The sequence below is a fragment of the Hirundo rustica genome, chromosome 15 (assembly GCF_015227805.2).
Source record: "Hirundo rustica isolate bHirRus1 chromosome 15, bHirRus1.pri.v3, whole genome shotgun sequence".
In the NCBI taxonomy this organism is placed as follows: Eukaryota; Metazoa; Chordata; class Aves; order Passeriformes; family Hirundinidae; genus Hirundo; species Hirundo rustica.
This window is the reverse complement of record NC_053464.1, coordinates 9,485,439-9,504,226: the sequence shown is the minus strand read 5'-3', so window position 1 is coordinate 9,504,226 and position 18,788 is coordinate 9,485,439. Positions and strand designations below refer to the sequence as shown.

At 42.0% G+C, this 18,788-nt stretch overlaps 1 protein-coding gene across 2 annotated transcripts; it reads left to right on the top strand.

The window, feature by feature from the left end:
• Window positions 1-22: 22 nt before the first annotated feature.
• USP42 (ubiquitin specific peptidase 42) lies at window positions 23-18,478 on the top strand. 2 transcript variants are annotated; one of them, XM_040079343.1, is made up of 17 exons: window positions 23-158; window positions 3,695-3,932; window positions 4,675-4,875; window positions 5,932-6,042; window positions 6,210-6,312; window positions 6,479-6,546; window positions 6,711-6,781; window positions 7,305-7,387; window positions 8,694-8,805; window positions 9,195-9,335; window positions 9,542-9,642; window positions 10,081-10,219; window positions 10,882-11,607; window positions 11,976-12,061; window positions 12,690-14,183; window positions 14,667-14,953; window positions 17,200-18,478. In XM_040079343.1, the coding sequence occupies exons 2-17, from the start codon at window positions 3,704-3,706 to the stop codon at window positions 17,238-17,240; spliced, it is 3,993 nt and encodes a 1,330-aa protein (XP_039935277.1). In that variant the 5' UTR covers window positions 23-158; window positions 3,695-3,703; the 3' UTR covers window positions 17,241-18,478. The 2 variants fall into 2 exon arrangements, with proteins under 2 accessions (XP_039935277.1, XP_039935278.1); XM_040079344.1 differs by lacking the exon at window positions 23-158 and adding an exon at window positions 778-871.
• The last annotated feature ends 310 nt before the right edge of the window (window positions 18,479-18,788 follow it).

The following is an 18,788-nucleotide window of genomic DNA, read 5'->3' as shown; positions in this document are numbered from 1 at the left end:
CGCCTGCCCGGCCGGCGCCGGGCCCCGGATGCAAGAGGCCGGCGGAGGGACGTCATTGTTCCCCGACGGACTGTAACAGTAGGCGGAGCGGGCCGGGCTGAGGCGGGGGCTGCGGCGAGGGGGACCCGGCAGCGCCGAGTCAAGCGGGGCCGAGCCAGGTAATGGGGCTGGGGGGCAGCGCCGGGCCCGGCGGCGGCCCCGGCACAGCCCGGCGGCGCCGCGTGCGCCTCCCGCCTGGAAATCAATGGGCCGGGGGGAGGGGCCGGCCCGGGAAAGGGAAGGGAAAGCGACCGGCGGGAGCAGCCGGCTCAGCCCAGCCCAGCCCACCGCGCCGGGGCGCGGGCCGGGCGCTCGGCCGCTGCCCTCCTGGCTGGCGGGCAGCCGGAGGGGGTGGGACCCCCGGGCGGGGCGGGGCGCCGTCCCCAGCACGCGGCGGAGGGACCCAGCCCCGGCGCCGCCGCCACCCCCTGGGCCGGCGGGACCGGCCCCCTCCCGGCGCGGCGGTGCCTCCGCGCCCGCCCTCTCCGCTACGCGCCGGGGTCCCGCCAGCGCCCGCGTCTCCTTCCTCCTACTCCTGCTGCTGTCGGCGTGGGGGACTCGGCGCGGTACCCCCGCGTCCCGGCGCAGGCGGGAGGGCGGCCGGGACGCCCCGGTCCCGCGGCGGGAGCGGCGCCGTGCCCCGCCTGGCCCCGCGTTGTTCCCGCTCGGCGCGGCGGCGGCGGCTCCCGCGGCCCCTCCGCCCCGTGCCCGGGGGGGCTCCGCGTTCGCTTCGCTGCCCGCCCCCCCGGCGTTGCCATGGGCACGGAGCCGCCGTTGGGCGCCGCCGCCGCGGTCCTGCCCCGGGGCTCAGACGGGACGCGGGCCCGGACAGGTCAGCACGGGGCCGGGCGGCGGAGGCGGCATGGCACGGGCGGGGAGCCGCGGGGCTGGGGGGCCGGGCGGTATGCGGGCTAGAGGAAGAAGGGCGAGGCGGGAGCTCCTTCGGGGCCGGTTCCCGGCGCCCCTCGCCAGCGTGTCGGGGTGGGTTTTGTTTTGTGTGCGTTCGGGCTCTTGCCGCGCTGAGCGCGGACATGTTGCGTGCGGTGCCCGTCCCTTCCCCTGCCAGCGGCCTTTCACTGCCGGTGTCAGAACGTTTTCGGGAAGCGGGACCCCTCAGAAAAGGCAGAGCGAGGGGAGCCGGGTCGGCGGTGCGGGCTTGGCGGTACCGGGGCGGGCGGTTCGGTTGTGAGCGGGGTCCGCGGCTCGGGGCCGCCCGGAACGAGGCGCTCGCGGGCGCTCGCGGCGCTGGGTTCGATCCCGCCACAGCCAACGGCCCCGGGACACGGAGCTGGGAGCTGCCCCGCGCCGAGCGCTCTCCGCCGCCTGCTCAGCAAGGGTAAACTCTTTCAATTACTTTCCCCTCTGCTGCCTTTCATTTTGTAATGAAAGTAAAACCAGCGCGGGGTGTGTGTTTGTGTTCCCGCTGCCCCGGGTTGTGTTTGCTCCCGGCGGCGTGTGCGGTGCGGTCGGTGATGTAGCGAGGTGACTCTGCCTGGGCTTCTCCTGGAGTAGTTTCCTCCTGTTTCTTGTTTCTGGCTCGTGTGCTGCTCTTGTTTTTTTTACACTCGCTGCTGGAAGTGTTTGGTTTGTACTGAGATAAAGGCGCATACTCCCTGGCTGAACGCGGTTCTGTGAACGGGATCTTGTATAAAACCCTCCTGAGCTGTGATTTATTGTATGCAAAGCGGAGACCAAACATAAATATTTAGATCCGAGTATTAACTGATGCGGGTTGTGATGAGACTGGGAAAAAAAAAGAATCTAAACAACGTTGATGCGACGTTCGAAATGGAAGGGAAGCGACTGTTTGTTCTGTTTTGCCCGCCAGTATCGTACTGGGAGAAGTCTGTTATGGGAATCGCAGAGGGGAAAAGCGCTCAGAACACATGGCAATGTGAATTTACGTTCGGCTGTGCTACAGGAGCAGAACCTCTATTTGCAGTGAACAGTGGGAGAGCAAAAATATCTGTGTAATGTTTGTGCTGCTTCATCAAGGAAATGTTCTATCCAAATTAATGATATTGATAGATTTTGAAAAAGTGGTGGATCTGAGTTATTCTTGATATCCGGTGATATTTGCAGATGTTTAGTGTTTGATATCTGGTAATCAGTTGTGAAAACGAAATTAGCAGCACTAATCAGTGCTACTCAGTTGTCAAAAATGTAAAAATATGTGGGCCTTCTCTCATCGGTCAGCATAAGGCCAAAGCTTTTTTGTGATAGTATTATTGTGTTTGCTTTTCGCTGCAGTCTTGATTCTGGCTTTTGTCCTGTAAATAAGTTCCAAGTATGTTGTTGAAACGCCTTCCCTTTCCATCAGGAAAAGGAGATGTTACCAGTATTTGCAAGTTGCAGTCTGGATCTTACTTGAAAATCACTGTCATCTTGGTCTTTGAAATAGACATGGATGTCCTCATTTTCCAGTAAAATGAGTGAATTTGCCATTTTTTGTGTATTACGATCTCTAAAATGGAAAGTGTGTACAGAGTAGATTTTAAATTGAAAATTTAGCGGGGAAAGAAATCTAATCAAATGTTCCACACATAATTTGTCTTTTGTGGGACTGGAAGTTCTGCGATTTACCGTGCTTTGTTTAATCTACCTGAAGTTTTATCATTAGCAATCAAGTTGTGCCATGAATCTGAAACTGCTTCATGCTTTGTTCTCTCAGTTATTTTAGTATTACAAAGCAGGTTATACTTTAAACCCTCAGTTAAGTTTATAGTTTCCCTAAACTTAAAAAGGCCCTACATGATATAGAGCGATAGTAGTAAAAATTTACAGATAGGAGTTGATAATTGATCATGTAATTATTCAGCAACTTACTATGCACACAAAATTACACATATTTAGAGAGGTACCATCTTGAAACATAATCAGCATTTTATAAAGGACTTAGTATCAGTTATTTCTTTTATTCTTGAGGGCTGAGGATTTGTTTTGCTTTCCTTTGCGGTCATAGTTTTCTTTTTATAGCTTACATTCCTCTTTTGTTTTTCCCTGGCAAAACAACTTTATATAAGCAGAGCTGAAAAAGATGCTTTTTAATTCAACTTCTTGGTTTATAAGTAAGCATCGTGAATGATGGGTGCAAAATAACCGCAAGTAATGCTGCCAAAATCATATCCAAATAAATACTTCTTGGAAAGGCACAAGGAACCCAGGTGGAAATAAATTTGCAAGTGTCTTCTTGCTCTTTCCCAAGATTTCTCAGAGCTGTATCCCATCCTCTGTGTCATCAGGGGTGTGTGATTCCCAGGAGCAGGAAGATGTTGGCCAGACAATTCCTCCTGGATCTCAACAGGCCAGCACTTGATTGTGCCACTGCTCACAGCTCCTTTTAAGCAAAAGATCTTGGTAACTAAAGTTGGTTTTAAATCCCATGAAAGTGTAAGAAATACTATCAGTCATTATGTGAGCAGAAATTAAAAACAGTATTGATACAGTTTTGATGGAAAAAATCTACTTTGTGTATTTAGTTGTGTGTTGGGTGGAATTTTTTGAGTTTTGGGGGTTTGTTCCCTTGTTTGTAATCATTCTTAGCTGTTCAGTTCTTCAAGTTTTTTGAGGCTAAGTGACAGGATTTCTCTTAGTCTTTGCTTTCTGGAATACTTGGGACGTTCTTATGCCAAACAGAATTTTTGCCTTGTTACAGATATGAACAATGACCATAGTTAACAAGCCAAAATCTTCAAAGTCTAAAAAATCTTCCTCGAGACGGTCTGACAAATCTATGAAACCCCGTACTAAAAAAATGACGTCACGCACTGCAAGTTTGGGCCGAGTACCTCCTACAGAAGATCCAAACAAAGTCTCTGTGGACAAAGGTCCTGGGGGGCATATTTATTGCAGATCGTCTCAAAAATCAAAGCCGTTTGCCCAAAGAGATCTAGGTAAGTGTCTTCTGTCCTCCCTCCTTTTTTGTTAAAAACAAAACCAAAGCAGAAGCAGATTTTAGTTGTTGCATTGCTAATAAATGGGATTGCAGCAAATCAAGAGTTCAGCCACAGACTTCAATTTTGTGCATCCCCTAAGGCAGCTGCAGGGATAGGGGTTGCAGAACTTGGGTTTATCTATCTCCAGTTGATTTCTAAAGTATTTTTTATTTATGTAAAATCAAATAAGGGGAGCTTTTCATAATGCTCAGATGTACCTAGGCCTCTTCTGTTCTGGAGAGAAAAGTACATTTTACCGTGTCTATTCATGGCTTCCATTATTCACAAGTCTTTGAATAATAACACTGCCCAGGAAGAGATCTGATATCTGTGGGGTTACTTTCTGTGCTGCTTACTTGTTTGTCTGAGTCCTTCTTTCTGCATAACCACAAGTGTAAGTTTGTGGTTTAAGTTACAGTAAGGAAATAATTTAATTAAGAGATTAAAGGATATAGAGATAAAGAAATTGGATACTAAAATCAGAGTGGTAGTGTGTGTCTTTTATTAGAATAATTAAAATAGATGAATAAACTATTGTCCAAAAGAGAATGCTGGCCAGCAAATCCGCATGGCAGTGTTAAAGCTGTGCATCATGTGTTGCTGTGTTTCTTCAGGCTGCTCCCGCAGCATCCTACTTTTTAAACACCCCTCTTTAAAACAAAACCAGTACAACCCTTTTTAAAACACAAATTTCTTGCAGTTGTTAATGACGGGATTGCTCCGCCACAAAGAATTCTTTTTCCACCTGAGAAAATCTGTATGGACTGGCAACAAACGCAAAGTGTTGGCGTTGGGCTGCAAAACCTCGGCAACACATGTTTCCTTAATTCTACTCTCCAATGTTTGACCTACACGCCTCCTCTTGCCAATTACATGCTTTCACTCGAGCACACCAAGTCATGTGAGTATTTTCTAACGCTGGAAATCTGTTGGACAGCTCCGAAGGTAGAAGAAAATTCTTAGTTGTCGCGTTTTGCCTGTAGAAGCAGGTTTTGGACGAGATCCTAAAGGTCTTTTCCAGCCTAAATGGTTCTGTGATTCTGCTAACGGGAGGCTCAGGATTATGGGAGAGGCGTAAAGTGAATTTGTTAATTTAATGTGCCACGGTAAAACTTAAAGAAAAGATCGTTTCTTGCTTCATGTGAATAATAAAGTACATTGTAAAGTGAGGCATTTGATGAACGTTTGGCATTTGGGTTTCCTGCTGGTAGAAAGGTGATAAAATTTAGGATATTGGCATTGACGATTCTTAGTCTTCACAGCCGAGATACTGCAGTGCTGTGATAAATTATATGTTCAATGTTGACCCATTAAAAATCCAAACATTCTAGAAAGCATTACAAACTAATTTCTGATGAACTCAAATAGAAACTGGGGGGGGAGGCTGTAATAAAATTTAGGCTGATTTTATTCTAAATAATGAAGTTTGTATTTGTTAAACCCTGGAATTTGTGTTCTTTGAATTTTGTTTTTATACTTGGCTTTATTTAAGCCTAGGGGGAGCTTCTTTTTATATCCGTAAATGTGGGTTTTTTTTCCTAGGGCACCTGTATGCTTTCTAGTCTGGTATCTTAATATGTATTCCTAGAAGTTTGATTGTGTTTTATTCCCATGTATAAAAATTATTTCCGTTAAGAATCGTGGAATCATTGGAAGGAACCTTCAAGATGATGTAGTTCCAATCCTCTGCCATGGGCAGGGACAGTTTCCAGTGGGAGTGTTCCACACCAGGTTGGATGGGGCTTTGAGCAGCCTGGCGTGTGATTTAACAAGTTTTATTCTGTACAGTTGTGCTTAATAAAATGCCACAAAACTGTTGGGATATTGACACCTCAGAAGAGAATGTACCACAGAGAGTGGACATTGCACTCACAACTTAGATTATTATTTTTTTGGGGTGGGGCTTTTTTTGGCAATGTGTATTTGACTAGAATGGGATGTTTTCTTGTTTCACTAGGTCACGTAGAAGGATTCTGTATGATGTGCACTATGGAAAGTCACATCAACCAGGTCCTGTGTTGCTCTAATAATGCCATCAAACCTACGTCTGTTATCAATGGCCTTAAAAGTAAGTCGTTTGATATAGGTTTATTTTTAATTTTTTTAATTTTACAGTGAGTTATTTGATTTAATTATATAAATAATTTTGGTACTTTAAAGAAGAGGTGTTTTAGAAATGTGCCTTTTATTTCATTCTATAAGAAATAAATATATGATAACCTTCTTATTTATTAGGAATAGGAAAACATTTCCATTTTGGCAGTCAAGAGGACGCACATGAATTCTTATGCTTCACTGTTGATGCTTTGCAGAAAGCTTGCTTGAATGGAAGCACCAAGTAAGCATAAAATAATTAAATTTAAATTCTTCCTAGTCCCTCTTACGACTTTATTTACTACCGTGAATTAAAATCTATATCCTTGGTTTTCATAAAACCAAAAATTGTTTGAGGAATTAACTCTGTGCTTTCAGTCTTCTGAAGCCTGACTCTAATTTATTTCCAGATTAGACAGATCTTCTCAAGCCACCACACTTATTTATCAAATATTTGGAGGATATCTAAGATCTCGAGGTACTTTTTTAAAAAAATTTACTGTCTTTCAAACTGATCTGTGTCTTTTTGTCTGTCTGTAACAAAGGAGTTTGTAGTTTGACTAAAGTAATGTGCATTAATAATTTAAATTCATGCAGTTAGTCTCATTCCCATGACGTTAAGCATTTGTATTTTGATTCCAGTAAAGTGCTTGAACTGCAAAGCCGTGTCGGATACGTACGAGCCTTTTCTCGATGTTACTTTGGATATAAAGGTAAGATGTTTGTCAGATGTGGGAAGGCTTGTAGAGCTTCGTAAAATAAAGTCATTTTGCTTAGAAACTTATCTTGGTGAAACAAAACAGCTTGGTGGTGGATGGTGGTGGATTGGACTTTGTTGTTCTGTGGAAGCCATGGAAATGTTCTCCATGTTTGGATTGGATTTAGGCTGGAAAAATAATTATGGCTACACAAACAGTGATATAATCATACTTCTCAATTATTCTACTTCAATATACATCTATTGTTAGATTGGTGGGTTTGATTGTTCTCATTATTGATGCCAAGGCATACCACAGATACTGTCTGGCACTGCAAAATTTATTTATTTTGAAGTCGGATCATTTTGAAATGAGGTGAAGACTCAATGAACTCTGTTTCTGTCTCTTTCACAGTGTTTGCTGGTTCACAGTAGGCCGCTTAAGTATAAACTAGCAATGTTCTCTTGTAAAGTGCTTTTAAGTGCTTCAAATTTTTGCATTTCTTGTGACTTCTTGTTCTACTTTCTTACTCATCCAGGCAGTTACATCCGTCACCAGAGCTCTAGAACAATTTGTGAAACCAGAACAGCTGGACGGTGAAAATAGCTACAAGTGTAGCAAGTAAGATTATTGTTAATTGCACCTTAATACAAGATACACACTCAATGCAGCGCATAACTTGGAGAATAATTTATCTCTTGACCTTGTTTAGCAATAAGACAGACATGGCTTGCTGTTTTTATTTACATAACTAATACACTGAAATCATTCAAAGCTTGGGAAATAATGCACTTGTTCTAAATGAGTAATTTTTACATTTCTGTTGGATATTTGGAAATACATTATAAGAACTGTATTGCTCACAGTAGATTTCTGTTCTTAATACTGTCTGTGCTGGGGTGTCAGCCTCCCTGGGTGTGAAGTTGCACACTGAAATACTCACGGCCAGAAGTTCAAAGGCATGTCTGGTGAGAAGTGGTCAGCTGGAGCACAGGGATATGGACAAGGATTTGGGGTGGGAGGCAACACCAGCTTAGTCACACACAAACCCAGAAGTTTAGTCTTTTTGTGAGTTTGAAAAGAAAGGTTTGGTGTATGTACAGTGTAATTTCCATTGCTGGCAAACTATTATATTGCTTTTCAGTTTCCTTTTTTGTTTTCTACCATTATTTTTTCTAATAGGGATTACTACTGCCTGAAACCTTCCTCTCTAAATACAAGTTTCAGAATTTAAAAAAACACTTCTTTTTTTTTTCTTTTTTTTTTTTTTTTTTCCTTATTCTGAGTGGCTCTTTTATTTTGTTCATTGGCTTTCTCCATTGGTTTGGAATTCTGTGCCTTGTATTTTGACATCAGTTTGAAAAGAGGCTATTGAATTCTTTCTGTTTGTTAGCTCTCAGCAGTATTTTTCTTGACAATGTAAAGTGACATGTTTCAGTCTTTGTGTTGCTGGTTGCATTTCGGGACTTAGTCTGTACTTCCTTTGAGTGTGCAGTGAAACAAACAAAATTAACAGTTTTGTTTTGAAAGACTGCAGAAGGTTTCAGTCTTTCCAGGCAACCTCCGTACAAGAAAACTCAGTATTGTCCAATGTCTGCCTCTTGCAGAATGGCTGTTTCCTTCCAGTGATTTTTTTTTTTACATTTTACCTTTTTGACATAAGAAAGATACATATCCAGGCATTTATTTGGCTATCAAGAGATAATGTCCTAAATCCTTTATTCTTTGTTCTGTAGAGCTGTCTCTAATATCCTGCTATATTCTCTCTACTACCAAAGCTGAAATGCAGTTCATGGACTTAAGAAAAGATCTAACATATTACACAAGCAAAATATCATTCAAATAGCATAAGCATGTATGAGAGATGAAAACTTGTTTGACTTCTGGGTGAGAAAAGAATAAAAATATGCCTGTGCTTGTTTTTAAGGTGTAAAAAGATGGTTCCAGCATCAAAGAGATACACGATACATCGCTCTTCTAATGTTCTCACCATATCGCTGAAAAGATTTGCAAATTTTACAGGTGGAAAGATCAACAAGGTACGTTTGCAGCAGGAATGCTGCTTTATCTCCTTGGAATGGACATTTCCCAAAGACGAATACTCATTTTATGTTCACATTTCAAGCAGTAACTACAGAAGTTGATATAACAACTTACCAGCTGTGGCTGTTACTTTCTTTTTTAATATTAAAGAGTTCCTGTGTGACCATAAGAACATAACCTTATCCTTAAAGAGCTAATTCTCTAGAAAATGGCTCCCTGCAGCTTCAGTTATTAAATGTTTCTGAAAATAGGCATTTTCAAATGAATTGAAAAATATATTTATATAGTCCTAGTCTGTGTCTTTTTCAGACATATGAAAGTGTTTGAGGAAAGTATCCATGAAGTGTTTGAGGATAACTTTTGAATCTTCTTTATCTTTGTTTAGGATGTAAAATACCCTGAATATTTGGATCTTCGAGCATATATGTCCCAGTCTATTGGAGAACCCCTCATCTATGCTTTATATGCAGTTCTTGTACATAGTGGCTTCAACTGTAATGCTGGACACTATCTCTGCTTCATAAAGGTAGAGATCAGCTCACCTTCTAACAGGATAAAATCTGTGCTGGCAAAGAAATTAAAATGTTACTGGTAACCCCTGGTTTTAGGGGAAACATTGCATCATGTGCTCTGTTTGCTTTGTTTTGGTATGCTTTGTTCTGCAGTGCTCTATCTGTGATGTCCTTTGGAACACGTGCAGTTCATCTGAAGATATTCTGTCTTTGTTTGCAGGCTGGTAATGGACTTTGGTACCGAATGAACGATGCCTCAGTAGAGCTTTCCGATATCAAAACAGTTCTCAATCAGCAAGCTTATGTACTTTTTTATATCAGGTAATAACACCAGATGTGCTCAGGACATTTTTTACTATCAAGTTGCTGATACTTTCCTTGTTTTCAAGTGTTTTTCTTTTCACCCTAGGAAAATATTGCTATGTGTATATTTCTGTCTAAATGGAAATTTCCCATGTCATTTATTACCTTTCATTGCTTGACCTTAAACTTCTGCACTTGGGTACGCTGCTTTCGATCTGCCCTCTGTAGCTGGCCAGTTTAGAAAAGAGGAGAAATCATGGCCATAGATGGTGTGAGGCTCTGGAAAGGACATTGTAGGAAGACCAATTATTTCATCGTCAGCTCGTAGGCTTGCCGAAATCTTCCAGATGCGTCTTTCGTGTCATACACGCTGTTGCTCTGAGATTATGGGATGGGGTTTGATGCAGGAATATGCTGACAGAAGAACTGTGAGCTAAGGTGTCCCTTCTCTCCCAGGCGCTACGACCTGACGCTGGGGGAGCGAGCGTTTTACCTGCCCGCGCCCTCCTACCCGCGCTCCTTCCTGGGCCAGCGCGCCGCCAGCAGCAAGCAGGCTGCCTTCATGGGACCACGGCTTCCTCCTCACATGATGAAGGTAATGAACAGCACCGAATTATAGTGGGTTTGGATGTGGGGTGGGGTTTTTGGAGTTTTATTTTCCTTTGCACGCTGCAGGTTTCTTCACCGCCCTCGTGCTACAGCCAGAGTTATTCAAAGAGTTGCTAATCCTTAATTGTGCAGCCATGTCACTTCGTTACTTTGTCCTTCCAGCTCAGCTTTCTAACGCCTAAGAGCTGTGTTCTCGAGACAATTTAAGTAGTCTATTAATGTCTAAATAATTTAAATTTAAAAAGTAGTCTATTAATGCCTAAGTAATTTAAATTTAAGAAGTATCTGGCCCGTCCCTATCAGTCTCACTTTAGTTGAGGCAGTTGAGATAGAATACAAATGGTTTTTTTCCTGAGTACTAGCCAGAATTATTCCAGTGTTGTAGGGAAGTGTTCAAAAAGGAAAGTAAAGACTTCTTTGAATAGCTTTAGTCAATCTTAAGTTGTTTGGGTGGGTGTCAAACTGATGCTGATTTGATACCAAAGGCAGGATTTACACACACCTGTTGGATGTGGCTTTATATTGGAAGGGAGGTGAGGTTTCTTCTTAGATGTTGAGGCAATCTGTAGAACTATGAGAATTTAATGTTGTAAAGCTTCCAATGCTGTGTGTTTGAACGTACCCATCTTCCAATCTCTTCAAATCCAGAGTTCAAGCCGTTTAAATGGAAATGGACCCTTAAAAGAGGATCCCAGTACCGTTGGTGTTGCTGTAAAGAGGCCATCTTCAGCTCCACCAACAGCTTGCGTTCAAAACTGGGCAATTTCCAGGCCTTCGATGACAGACCCTTCCAAAGCGCAGAAGATCACGATCAGTATTCACAACAAGCTGCCCGCGCGGCCGGCGGCGCCGCAGGCCGAGTGTCCGAGCGGCGCTGCGCAGGAGGAGGAGCTGCAGGCTCCTTCAGCCACAGTCACAAACTCTTCCGCAGCAGAGCCTACCTCAAACCTCTCCGCAGTGTCAGTCGCTACTAACGCCTCCAAGCAGGAGGTTCCTGATGAAATCTTTGTTGAGCCAGCAGTGAATGGAAACCCTAAGCTCTGCTCTGATAACGTGGTCCCTTACGGTGCAGAACCTTCTGGAAGACCCGAGGAGTCAAAGGGCTTGTTCAAAAGGAATTGCAACGTCGTCTCTTCCAATGGAATTCTGATTGGGAAGGTGGTCCGTACGTTGCATAATTCCCACCCGTCCTGTCAGAATGCTGAAGAAAGATCCCAGCATGAGCTGCCAAAAATTGATTCCCTAAATGGTGCTATTAGTTTAGATAATGAATATAAAGAAAATGGACTGAAACTTGATGATTCCACTTGCCAAGTCCAACCCGTTAAACCTTCTGAGATTTTCTTCTCTAAAGCAAATGGAGTGCTTGAAACGGTGAGTTCCATTTGTTCATCTGGACTTTGTCACCTAGGATATATTCAGTGTTCATGAGCACTGCAGTGTGGAATACCAAGAAAACACAGCACAGATTTCATTCTAACCCTTTGTGCTATTATCCCACTGAATTTGCAGAGTTGAGCTGACAAATGACATATGTCAATGTGAGAGAAGTGCAGGGAGATAATACAAGTTTCATAAAATACATTTTTGAGAGGAGGGGCATGATGTATAAAATGGGAATAGTGCAGGTAACTCAGTGTGATCTTGTTTAACATCTAATGTTGGAAGTTTGTCAGCAGTAAAGTTTTCTACTAAAAATAGCTTTTTCTTTCTGTTTGTTAACTTCTGTGTTTTAATTGTAGATGCCTAAAGCTTTGTCGCCAGATCCTCAAGGTATCTTAGAATCTCTTACGTACAGCCAGTTGAACAGCTTGTCAGAGGAAAAAAGGTAAAGTGACTACACTCTGATTAAAACAAGATTTCATACAAGATTATTACCATTTTACCCAGCTACTAATACCACCTTAGAGATCTACATCAGTACAGAGAATTCCACGCTGTACATCTGGTGTTGCAAACATCAGCACTAGGCACACATTATTCTGATACTAAATACAGGCAGATGCCGCCTGTAAAACTTTCACAGGATGTTTTTACATTTTTCTTCCATTGTCTGGAATACTTTTTCTATTCCTCTTTCTCTTTTTTGCACCCTAAGATGAGTGAATGTAAATTCCCACCATCTGCTCTCCCACTTGGGAGAGTGGGAAATCTGTGTCTTTACCTTTTTTCTAATTGGGGGAAGAGCAAATATAGTTGTTCTGGCTATTGATGAAATTCACAGCTCCAAGTGGAAGGAGTTGGAGGTGTTGGGGATGGGTTTTTTAAGGCAAGACCTGCAGAACTCAGAGAAGAAAAATTTTCCATGGGAGCTGGGGGAGGTGTAAGAATGGTTTTCTAAAGACAGTGTCTTTCAGAGTTTTGCATATGCCACCTTTTTACTTTTGGAGATTTTACTCCTAACATCTTTTAGATGGACTTTTTCAAGTTAAAAATATGTTTTTATTTTTGTGCAGTGTCTCTGGACCTCAGAAATCTTCTGACAATGATGGAGTTATGGAAACTGTAGTGATGGAAGCACTGTTTGCCTATGAAGAATCCAGGAAGGTTCCTTCCAACTTTAGCTGTGAGGTTGAGAAACTTTTTACTCAATCGGATTCTGAAACCGTTTTTACCAAAGAAGAAGTTGCTGAAAGTATTTTAACAAAAGCTGATAATGCACATCTCAATATCAACGGTCAGCACAAGGTTAGGAAAAAATCTTTGGATACTGAAGGTGAATTCCTTGGGCAGTGTGAGTCTGAAGACAGAGATAAAGACAAACTAAGAAGATCAAAAGAACCTGAACTCATTTCAAAAGAAAATCCTTTGTACATCAAAGGGTCTCCTGAGAGCAACGAGAAATTAGGGCAAACTTCCTCTATAAAGCCTGACACTGAATGTAGTTCTAAAAAACTTGCATCTCTAGATATTACAGATAAATGCCAAGATACAAAGGACATTTCTAATAACTATGTAGAAGTCCCACCCGTTAATGACTCTTCTATCACAAAGCTGGATAAAGTATTGGAAAGTCAATTTTCTAGAGCAGATGAGGGACTGAGTAATAAAACAAGTGAAGACGATGACAAACATATGAAAAAAAATAAGAAAAAAATCCATGACTCCAAAAGAACTGACAAAGAGCACTACCGGAGGAAGAGAGAAAACTCGGACACGGAGGAGAAGGAGAAGCAAAGCAGAAACAAACCAGATGATCATTCCCACAGGAGGAGGAGCTCTCACAGCATGGAAACAAACAGGCAAAGCCGTCATAAGCAGGAGTATTGCAGTGAGAGCAAGTACAGATCCTCCCACAACGAAAGGAACAGTCCCAGTAATGGCAGGAGCTCAGGAAAATATTCTCGTTACAGATCCCGAAGCAGAGAAAGGACAGATCCAGACAGGAATAGGTATTATTATTCCAAAGGAGACAGACCTTGGATTAGAGAAAGATACTATCAAGATGAACCACGGAGATGGGAAAAATGCAGATACTACAATGATTATTATTCCTCCTATGGAACAAGGGATGGTAGGGAGAGGAAGTCCTCTCATTGTGATAAAGACTATGACAAATTGAGCCAAGCTTACAGCAGGTCACACAAGGATTATCATTGCAAAAGCAGATGGGCTCACAGCACACTCTCCCGAGAGGAGGATGTGCATCACTTCAGCAGCCACAGAGCAAACTTCCACCATTGTTCAGTACCTCAGCAGCACTCGGAAAAATACTCTCGTGAAAGGCACGCTCTTCCACCAGTGTCAGCTCACTCAAATTTTGAGGACTTTTCCCGGGAAAACGAGAAGGAACAACTAAGAAATGGCAAAAGAAAATACTCCCACCAAGAAGAAAGCGGAAGTGACGTAGAAAAGAAATGCCGAAAGACAGATGACCAAAGAATCAAAAAGTATAAGAAGGTCAAGAAGAAAAAGAAGTCCAAAGATAAACATCGAGAGAAGGATTACAAGTAAGCAAGGATTCCAGCATAATCAGCAATTTTTTCCTAATTATTTTCTGAGTATTTCTCATGTCTGCCTTTTTTTCATTGTTTCTAAGTAACTTATCTGTCATAATGTGACGGGATCGTGTCAGTAGGTTGGCCGAGAGAAGATAGGAAAGATGTTGCTGAATTGTGTTAGAACACTAGAGCTGGACAATGTAGTCAGAATAACATCTGCACACCGTTCTTGATTAGATTACAATTTTTATTTTTAATTTTTTTTTTTTAATTCCCCGTATGCCTGTTAACGATTTGTGTCCAAACCAGGATCTCTTGTCCTTCATTCTGAAGGCTTAAGGTTGCTGCATCTAAATTAAGTTAGATGTGCAGAAAGTACCACAAAGTAGCAGGCACTCTGCAAGTCGTCACCTGTGGTAAATAACTAACATTTCATATATACTTCAAGTGCCACATCTGTTTTTCTATTTTTAACTTGCATGTTTCCTTCAGACTTAATGATTTGGATTGCTCTGTGCTCCACTTTGACAATGACAATCGCAAACATAAGAAAAAGAAGAAAAAGAAGAAGCACGAGAGGAAAGACTTATTGGAATATTTAGACCCTCGCTTCCAGAAGAAAACATGGGAGAAGAAGGAAGAATCCCGTCCTCCAGATGACCATTTATGTGAGCAATACAGAAACCAGGGCAGTAAACAACCCTCCAAGGAAGAGAAGCCTTCTGGTGGATGTGACAGCAAGAAATACAGCTCCATGGCATCCACTGAGTATGTCAGAGGTAAGGGGCCCTGGGATCGTGGCAGGACTCCTGGTTGTTCAAAACAATCTTTAAATCCTCGTGTGATGAAATCCCTGGGTTTTATCACAGCTTCCAAATGGTATTGTGGCAGGGGGTTGGAAGCAAATGATCTTTAAGATCCCTTCCAACCCAAACCATTCTATAATATGAATAAAATACGACATTCAGCTGTTCATAGCATAGAGCCAGTGCTGGTGCTCACTCAGAATAACAGGAGTTGGTGATAATACTGAAATATTGTTGGTCCAGGTGTAGCTCTGCCTTCTCCTGAGCACAGCTGTCAAACCTCCAGAGGAGACTTCACAATTTAACAGCTGGAGAGTGTTAAATTCCTGCTATTGTTTTATTCAGCTGTGGGGTTCTTCTGTTAGTATAGACTTAACAATACATAGAAATGGGCTGAGGAAACAGCTCTTTCCCAATTTTTAATATTTGAAAAAGTCGGTTTGATGCTTCTTCAGAAAACCCAAATATGAATTTGTGTGCCTGACTAAATTTACACTGAGCTCTCAGCTGTTGCTTGTCATAATCTCAACTTGGGCTCGCAGTAGATAAATTAATTAGTTTAGATTAATTAGCTCTAAAATTATGCAATCAAGATGATTGCACACTGCAACAAATTCAACATCTAAAATCAAACTTGACAACATTTCCCATGAAATTTTTGCTGAACAGAAGTGTTTATTACAGAAATAAAAAACCTTATTAAATGCCTATTATCTGATATAAACCAGTTCCAGTTACTCATCTATTTTAATAGAAAACCAAAACAATCCCCTATTTTGTTCAAGGATAAGTGAAGTAATCCCTGAAGAAGTCAGCTCGCTATCCAAAAGCAAGTCTCATTGTTAAATTTTCTACATTTTATACCTACCCACAGTTTAAGAATTGGGTTAATGGGCAGTGACAGTCGTGTTCATTTCTAGTCGTGTTGAAAACGTCATTATAGCACAGAAAACAAAAGAACTGGAGAGGTTTAATCTTGAAATTGTGGAAAATTAAAATCTCTTTCATGGGGTTTCCACACTTAGGCAAATTGCCACAGTCAGTGCATTGAAGTTTGCTCAAAGCAAAGGGGAAATGCCTTTGTGGAAAACTGATTGTATTTTGAGACAGAGATAACCAAAAGTTCTATTCTAAAAATACAGAGTGGAGGGAAAGCTGATTGTTCACCCATTATTCTTTAATGAGAAAAATTTAAGAACTGAATTGAGGTCTTTCAAATCCAAATGTTGTAAAGAGGAGACTTCTTTTATGATACTCATCCAAAATACCCCTTATTGCACTAAGAGGGTCTGTCCTGACAAATCAGGAACAAAGCAGAATAAAATGCTTGTGCTCAATAGTGGTTTGGCCTTACCGATTCTCTGGCCAGCAGATGGCAAACTCGGGTTTTTCCAAAGCAGTCGGGTTTAGTGAGGAATTAAACGTTCTGCAGTCTCCTCGAACTGAGGGTGCTGGGCTGGGGAAGAAGGAGCTGTTTGTTCCTTGCTGAACAATCTGCTCACAACACGAGGGCTGGCAAAAGCAGTTTAAGGCTTGAGAATTTTAGTATTTCCTCAAAGTGCATGGATGTTAATTAGCTCCATCTTCTGGAAGGCCAGTCTTTTTATTATTATGTTTTTTAATGGGAATCTCAAGTAGATTCTCTGAAGGATGGAAGCTGCTTTCAAAAGAGGCCACTTTGGCTGTGTTTTTAGAGTACTGAACAGCTCAAGGCAGGGACAGGCGAGGAACCACTGAGGAACTGTGACGTTGTGCCTTTTCACCCAACTCCTGTTATTTTGAATAAACAAGGATGAAAACAGCTAGTAACAAGCTGTGGTTTAAGAAATATTTGTACACGAGGGGGGAAGGAGCAGCTTTGAAGTCGTTCTTTCCTGCATTCCTGCATGTTCTCTCCAGCGAGTTTCTGACGGCTCCGCCTTTGCGGTCAGCCTGACCACAAGATTGTTACTAGAACAATGACGCTTTCTAGGCAAAACTTGAATTAAATTTGATTCAGCCAAGGTCCAGCACTTGCTGTTAAAGCAGGTGGCTCTGTCCTAAGGCTCTGTCCAGTTCAGCAGCCTTAGCCTAGAACTGGGTGCGTGAGGAAGTTGGATCCTGTCCCAAGGGAGCAGGTGGAGCTGGGGCAGCTTTGAGCCTTTTGGAAATGAAGCCCCTGAGCCAGTTTAACGTTCAGTGGCACGGCAGCACTGACCTTGTTGCCTTTTGCCTTTCAGATGTGGAGCTGACTGATGAAAGCCTTCAATACTCAGACTGAACCCACCACCAACCCCAATATCAGACTTCTGACCACCAACCTCACCAACCATTCACTTACAAAACCGACAACTTCTCATCTTAACCGAACCGATGACTTCTCATCATCCGAACCGACGACTTCTTACCTTCAACGACCTTACCTTCAAACCTGACATTACCAATAGTGACCATCAAAACTTAAAATTTATTATCAATTACCATCAAGACAAAATCCAGTCATAAGTGGTGCTTAACATTTCTGTACAGAATTTTACCATATAAGAACTTTTTTTTAGTTTTTAACTTGAGACTTTCTTTTTTAAAATATACTTCTAATCCAAAAGGGTGAAAACTTTTTACAACTGCTGAACATTGTAAATTACCACATAAATATCTCACTGAGGTGAGATAATGCCCTGGAATAGACCATCTCAAATGCTGCTTAATTACAGACTCAGGTTGACTTTATGTTATTCATGTAATGTTACTCCAAGTTAAGACATCTGGTGCAAGAGCGACCAGGAATTATAAAAGTTGCAACTGACAGTCTGTATATTTAATTTAAAGACTTATTTAAAACTTCACAAGTTTTGCAAGAGCTTCATTTTTTTTTTCTGTGGTCTGACACTAGAAACTAATTTACTTCACATTTGAGTTATATTCAAGATCTGAAGAAAATCTTCTGGTTTTCGACATCGTGAAACAACAAATATGCAGTTCTGAATGTATCTCTCAAGACTATTTGTATATTGTTCCATATGTTTTTATTACATTTTCTTAATATACTGTCATTTGTCTTAAGTCTCAGTTGTCTGTTTTGTCTCTCTAAAGTGTCTAGTTACAGACAAATTCATACTGTGATTTTTATTTTTATTATTAAATGCTATCAAACTGTGATGCACTTATTATTCACTGGTCCTGCATCAGGAGATGAGTGGGGAACCTGTATTAAATACAGTTCATCTGAATAATCTGTCTGGTTTATACAAGCTGTGTTGTTCAGAGATGTCTAAAGTTTGATCTTTGTTTTTTTAAAGATAAAAAGCACTTGCCCCACTGTAAAGATATAGCATGTAAAATTTATATAGTATATAAATACAGCAAAGTTAAAATGGATTTTTACTTGAGTTTTACTTGAGTTCTTTAACGTGCACTGTGTCATGGGAGCTGACAGCTGTCAGAGCGTGTTTGACACTCGAGAAGTCACATCTTCCTCTCACTGGAGGGAGAGGATGCTGTCGGTGGGAGCCAGAGAAGATCAGTAACCTGGGACTGCAGCTGCCTAGACAAGGATGCAGAAGGCTTCTCCTTGGAACTTAAAGCTTCCACAGCCAGGCACCAGGCTGGGAGCTCAGCAGGAGCTTGGTGTTGTGTGTGCCCAAAAAAAAGAAAAAAAAAAGCAAGGTTAACGTTTCACTAAATACATAAAATTAGTATTTTGGTACATGGAGAACACCATAAAGCCAAACCATAATGTACCTGGCACAATGTTCCTGTGGCAACAGTTATGTGATGTTACATAAAGTAACATGGCCAAGTAACCAACATTCCTGTCCTGTATCTGGCT

Coding starts and splice junctions, on each gene's coding strand:
- USP42 (XM_040079343.1), top strand. CDS start 3,704: ATGACCATAGTTAACAAGCCAAAATCTTCAAAGTCTAAAAAATCTTCC. Junction 6,782..7,304: donor ATGTTACTTTGGATATAAAG/GTAAGATGTTTG, acceptor TTACTCATCCAG/GCAGTTACATCCGTCACCAG. Junction 10,220..10,881: donor TTCCTCCTCACATGATGAAG/GTAATGAACAGC, acceptor CTTCAAATCCAG/AGTTCAAGCCGTTTAAATGG.